The sequence below is a fragment of the Limulus polyphemus genome, unplaced genomic scaffold (genome assembly GCF_000517525.1).
Source record: "Limulus polyphemus unplaced genomic scaffold, Limulus_polyphemus-2.1.2 Scaffold1079, whole genome shotgun sequence".
In the NCBI taxonomy this organism is placed as follows: domain Eukaryota; kingdom Metazoa; phylum Arthropoda; class Merostomata; order Xiphosura; family Limulidae; genus Limulus; species Limulus polyphemus.
In genome coordinates, this window is record NW_013666689.1 from 150,027 (window position 1) to 156,491 (window position 6,465).

The 6,465-nt window shown below is 32.6% G+C and overlaps 1 protein-coding gene across 2 annotated transcripts in view; it reads right to left on the bottom strand.

Moving 5' to 3' along the window:
• The window catches only part of LOC106462038 (rho-associated protein kinase 2-like), a 109,873-nt gene that overhangs the window by 83,355 nt on the left and 20,053 nt on the right, over positions 1-6,465 (bottom strand). For both annotated transcript variants that reach the window (XM_013921911.2, XM_013921910.2), the window contains one exon: positions 4,894-4,975. In XM_013921911.2, coding sequence (XP_013777365.1) covers positions 4,894-4,975 — 82 coding nt within the window. The remainder of the gene's footprint in view (positions 1-4,893; positions 4,976-6,465) is intronic.

The window sequence follows — 6,465 nt, forward strand, 5'->3', positions numbered from 1 at the left end:
AGTAGAAAATTTGTGAAATTAGACACTCTACCACTAATAAGAGCAGTTACAAAAGTGCCTAATGCAGTTAAGGAGAGAAAAAGCTACATCTGGAACAGTTTATATAATCTAACAGCTAGGATTAGAAATGTTTGAAAGGTTCATACGAAAAGCTAGAAAATTTCTGATGGTACCATACATTTCTATGTCCCTTGTGGGCAACTCCTAGACTTCTGAAGAGGTTCAATTTTTTCTACAGGAGGATTTGTTGAAGGACTGGTGCCTCAAAACAGTTACTATAAAGAATGGTTGTCTCAGTACTGTACTATCTCATATTATATCTAATGAGAATAAATCATTTTTTTTGCAGATGCTAATCTTCTATAAGGTGGAAGAAACATCTTCCACTTTAAATATGCCCAATATTTTGCAAGTAATAGCACCTGATTCATGGTAATTGGTAATAAAATCTAGTTGTCTTGTTCAATGTTATATTCATGATTTGCTGTTGTCATTGTTACTGTTAATATTGCAAAAAAACCTAAATTTAAAGTTTTTGGGACTGTAAAATATTTTACATCACAGAATGATTGATAAAGAATAAAATGACTAAATATCATGCAGGTTATTTTATTAACTTTTATATATCAACCTACTTCAGATGAATTCCAGTCCTTTAAAACTTACTCTTCCATCCAAGAAACCAAGACTATCATTTAACCCTAGCAGATGTCTTATCTGCCAGAAAGAATGATCTCAGAAAGACATCAGAACTGGGTAATAGAAGCTTTCTGAAGTTCTTCAAAGTAAGTATGGAACAGGTGACGACAAAGCATATGAGAGAATTTAAAATAATGCTTGAGTAACAGGGAGAGTCAGCATTTGCTGGTGAACAACTAATCCAGTGGCATAAAAACTGTTATTCATCATTCACCAGCATCACAAATTTCACACATGTAGCAGGCCCAAAGAAGGATGAGTCTGCATGTTTTGTGGATGAAAGTCACAAAAAAAACAAAAACAGACAGAAACCTTATAAGAATGGCCACATTTGAGTTCTGCAAGACACTAGAAAAAAAGAGTACAGGAGAAGGGTGACCATCTCCTTAAATGCAGGATAGGTCACTTCTTAAAACTGGTTGCAGTAGAAGCCCAGTACCACAAGACTTGTTGAAGGTAATAAATTTTGTAGAATACAGTTACTGCTGCGTCATTAGAAATGATAACACGTTTGATGAATTTCTGTCCCTCATTATGCCAACTTGAGAAAGTAGGAAAGATTCTGGCATCCAAATGCTGTCCAAATATAAGGAGTGTCGGATAAAGTATGTGACCGAGGAGCATGAGCAGTGCTTCACAAAGCATAAGCACAAAACAAAGCTTAAAAAAATGCTGTGGGGATAGCATACAGTTTTATCAGCAAGAACACTCATCTTCAAGATGTAATCAACACTGCAGCAAATTAAAAGGAAACCCTAAGAAACATTCAGATTAAGGATGTTTCCCTAGATGTCATGCAGAAGGAATCATCCTTTAGACTTATCATTATAGAGCTGTTGATGTCAAATGCCTGATGAACTCTACACCTTTTTCTATTGGATCTTGTACAGGCAGTCAACAAAGTCTGTGGATATTGTTGAGGAGGTGCCTGAGCAAGATCCGGGGCTTTATAAATACATCCTTTCCCTTGGACAGGATCTAGCCTACATGCAGTCCCCAGACAAATGTAGAATGCAGAAGCATGTGGGGCTTAGAGCTGCCCTGCACAAAATGACCAAGTCAAAAGAGGTTGTGACATTGGTAAACAATCTTAGCCATGGTATAAATTATGAAGTCCACTACACTGACACTTGCTGGGCAAATATTCAGATGTTCTTGGAAAATTTATGTGTACCACAAAATATGGTTTATGGGACCACACATGGAGCTGTTAAAAATTTCATAGAGCCACAGAATCAGTACAAGGTATGCACCATGATGCTGTGAAAATGATGCTATATCAAACCAAACAAGGACATGCTGGAACACCAAGGTCATTTGGCCAATCGGAACCTCTCCCCAACAGCTCATTAAGGACAGTGAAGAAGCAAAGTTCTGATTCACGAAACATACATGTGTACACTAACATGGGTGGCAAAAATATTGGTCTCAAACACCTCCTAAGGAAAGTGAAGATGTAATGTTTTTTTTTAATGTACATCTCATTATAAAGGTAAGACAGCCATTGTTCAAGCACTCACTGTACTCCATGAAGATATTTGACTTAGACATAAGCAACATCCAAAACATAGTGTTGGGATGGACTGTGTATCAGCAACAAAGTTGTGATTTGCAAGACAAATATTAAATATTGTACAATGGTTCCAGCACCAGTGGTGGATTTCAGTACTGTTTACACAATAATGAAACAGTTTCAGATGATGTTCTATGCATTGGGCCAAGAATGAACCCTTATCATCTACAATGAAGCAATTTACAGCACAGATAATTATGTGGAAAAATCCTAGAGTGATGAGCTAGAAATGAGTGGCATGCACAGAGTGATGAACTTCATGGGTGACATTGGACATTTGATGGAGGAAAGAAGTTTTGAGGACATACTTGTTGAGAGTGACATCTATGGCTCATCTGCTGTCTCACTGAATGAAAGGCAAAGCTCACAACAGGGGTGTTCACACACACAAAATCACAGTAACAAAATCTTGTCCGTCAAATTTGAACTGCAATCTACCTTTACATGTCTTACATATATAATGTTTATTATCAGTTTGCTATGACAAATGCCTGTATGTGTAACATTTACATTTTGAAGTTATGACAGTTAATGGGTGTGAGGTAAAAATAAGTATGATAAAGTAACATTTACGATTAAGTAATACATGTCTATGTCTATTGCACCATATATTGCTTAATCTATCTAAAATAATTTCATGTGCATTCTATGACAAAAGGGTGTCACCATGTTCAATGTTACCATCTTCTTGCTATATTGACATTACCATTTTTTTGCTGTAATGAAACTCTAAACAAACTCAAGTTTAACAAATATGTGTATTTGAATGACAGCAGTTTAGTTTATTGAAACAATATTACACGATTTTATTAAAAGAATCTAATTATAGTGTTTATGATGCTGATTTTATATAATAACTGAAAAGAATCAGGTTTCATTCAATCCAGACATCCTCTTGAAATTTGTTTTCTGCATGTAAATATTCCTTATTCAAAGACAGACAATTTTATGTCAGAGCCCCTCAACAACTCCCTCTGTAGCAAAAACTGCAACACTTCAGAAATTGACATCCACCCTAGGGGTTACCCACAAGGGTCATAGATATGCATGACATCATCAGAACTTTTCTAGCTTTTGGGTGAACTGACTCAAAGTTTGAGGCTCTTTTGAGATATACCTGCTAGACTAATAAAAAAATAAGGCCAGTCCACCAAATGAGTCATCATACAAGACCAACAAGTTCAAAAATAGGCATTTACTTAGAAAGGTTATCAGGGTTTTTATTATTAAAATGTTTTTGAAATAACTTGGATTAAAAATATTTACAAAGTGCAATGAATTTATAAGTCATTTCATTGATGGTCATATTAGTGAAATAATGAATAAACTATCTACCTCAAGAAACCAATAGTAATAGCATTACTTTATGTAGGACAACAAGCACAAGATTGAAAAAAAAACAACCATAGATACAAATTAGATGGGGCTTGAAATAAAAATAATTTTCTTTCATTTTTAAACTCTTATGTCCATATTGTGTATAATAATATGTATGATTCAGCACCACATGATTGTCTAACTGTATAAAAGAACATACTCCTCATAAGCCTGAGAACTCTGAGCACTGAACAGCATGTTTGGACAAAATGTAATGTTAATAAAACAACCAACTCTTTTTTGATAATTAGTGAACTGGGAATAAGCAGCAATTATGAAATAGAGAATCTGATGATTGCTAAACTGAAGCCAGTTTTTATATCAGCTGAATATGGCAATACTATTCTCCTCAAACTGTATGCTTGTTTCATTTTTCAAATAAGATATAAAGTAATAAACTTCGAAAACTAAACAAAGGTTGTATGATGAACAAAAATAACTGTCATTCATGTAGCAATAACAGGAAAAGCACTAACTAGATAACAAGATCTACAATAGAAACACTTCTCATATACTTTTGGTATTTAATGGCCGGCAAAAAAGAGAAAGCAACTATAGAGAAGTTTAAAAAGTATTCAGCAAAAATAATAAGTTATCCATCAGTTTGTTTGTAGTTAAGCACATAGCTACATAATGGGCTATCTGTGCTGTGCCCACCATGAGTATCGATACTCAGGTTCAGTGCTATAAGTCAGCAGACTTACTGCTGTGCTACTAGGGAGCCCTTATACACCTGAGTTATGAGTTTAAAAAATTAACTTTCTTAGTTCTGCAGGTGTAGAAACTTGGCTTTGAAGTTAAAACATTTACCAACATTAACACAACAAACAATTCCAACAGTTAAAACAAATATACCAGAAAAAATTCATAAAAAATAAAATCAGTGCATTTATTCTAATAAGCAATAAGTTAGAGTGAAACAGCAAACACATAGGTACAAACTTTAGAGCAATTCTTTATTTTGGAAATGTTTAAAATGTAAATAAAAAATACATGCAAGCTATTAAATGTGCACAAGTTACCTCTAATGTTTCAACTTTTTTATAAGTTGTAAATTAATGAATCACCTCTTAATCTTCCTGGCATTCCATTCAATAATATTTTCTATAAATGATGTAATAATTTTTCATGCCACTTTTGGAAAGAAAATCTTTATAGAAATTTCTCATATATCAAACTTAAAAAAACCAAGTTATCTAAAAGTAGGATCAGCTTAGTGCTTTAATTAGTTTTAGTCTACTTACATCTATTTAAGAAACTTTCAAAATTTTTCATTCTTCTTAGAGCAAGATGATCACAGTCTAAGATCAGAGCTTGCACTGTGTCCTATAGATGAAAAAATTATCATTACCAAACAAACAAAAATTGACAAAATTGTATTAGAGCTTGCATTGTGTCTGGAAAAAGATTATTACCGAAAAAGAAAAAAACTATAAAAAAGAGAAACTGACCGCAGTACAAGATATAGCTTGTAATGAGTCCAAGACAAAAGAAAAGGATCATAAATGTAACAAAATATTAAAACTAAAATGTTATAATACATCACAGTTTCATGATATTTCAGCACACTTTAAGACTTAACGGATTAGGTAATCACAATATATTATCATCTTCGTAAAATTTTCTATACAATGGCCTTTTTTTTTTTACCAGAGCTTTTCAATTAAGTGAAAAACATTGTAGACTAGTACTATTTCTAGAAATTGAGGCTTGTTAAGGATGCTAAAGGCATTTCTTGTTAAAAGTTGGTAATAATTTGTTCAAATATAATTTGTCGATTTCAAAAACTAACATTACTAAGCTTAATTTTGAGTTTTAGATACTCAACTAGGTGTAAAACAGAGCAATGTTCAAGTGTACTATTCCTTCTTAAAGCATAAGAATTAACGAGCTGTGGTCATTTAACAACAAGGTTATATGTGTTAAAATCATACAATAAGCTGCAATTTTGGACAACATTGCATATATACAAACAACACTACAAGCTACACACATTTTAAGTTTATAGTTATGTTTTATTGTTTCAAATTGCTGAAATAATTGTACCCTTCAAGTGAAACAGGTGGTTTTTACTTTCATGCTGTATTTTATGTCTTACATATACACAAGGATCAATAAGTTATCTTGGAAAATGACATTGTTTTGGTTTTGTTAACAACTATTTTTAAATAATAAAGTTTTTGTTTTTAACTGATCCCTTGTTCATACTCAGATCATATGGTAAAATTGTTTTATCTAAAACAAAAAGAGGTTTTCCCACTGCAGATTGTCTACCCCTTTCTAACTCACAAGTGCCACAACCAGCTTTGACATATAGACACAGAATATAGCATAATTCCCTTTGAGATCATATAAGTTGTAATATTCTAAATAAAAAAAACCACCATATTTTAATTTATATTTATATAGTAAACATATGAATAAGAAGAAAATAAATGTATGTGTTACAAAATTACCTGACAGTTTTTCACACATAATGTAAATGACAACTGATTCTCTTAATATCGTATATATATATATATATATATACGATACACACAGATATATATCTTTGTTGTGCTTGTTACAATACTAGCATACAGCCTGTCAAAAATGACGGGGCAAGTACTACCACCCCCACCTCATAGTATACCCTAAACTTATATTTCATAGCTAATTGAAATAAATAAATTTTTCAAAATCAAGCTTGACAAACCCAGAAGCAGAAAAATGCAGTCAAACATTGGTAAATTATTTTGTGGGCCAATCAAAATTAAGATAATTCATGAAATAATTATTGGTAAAAATCAGTTAGATTAACAACTTCTAATATATAG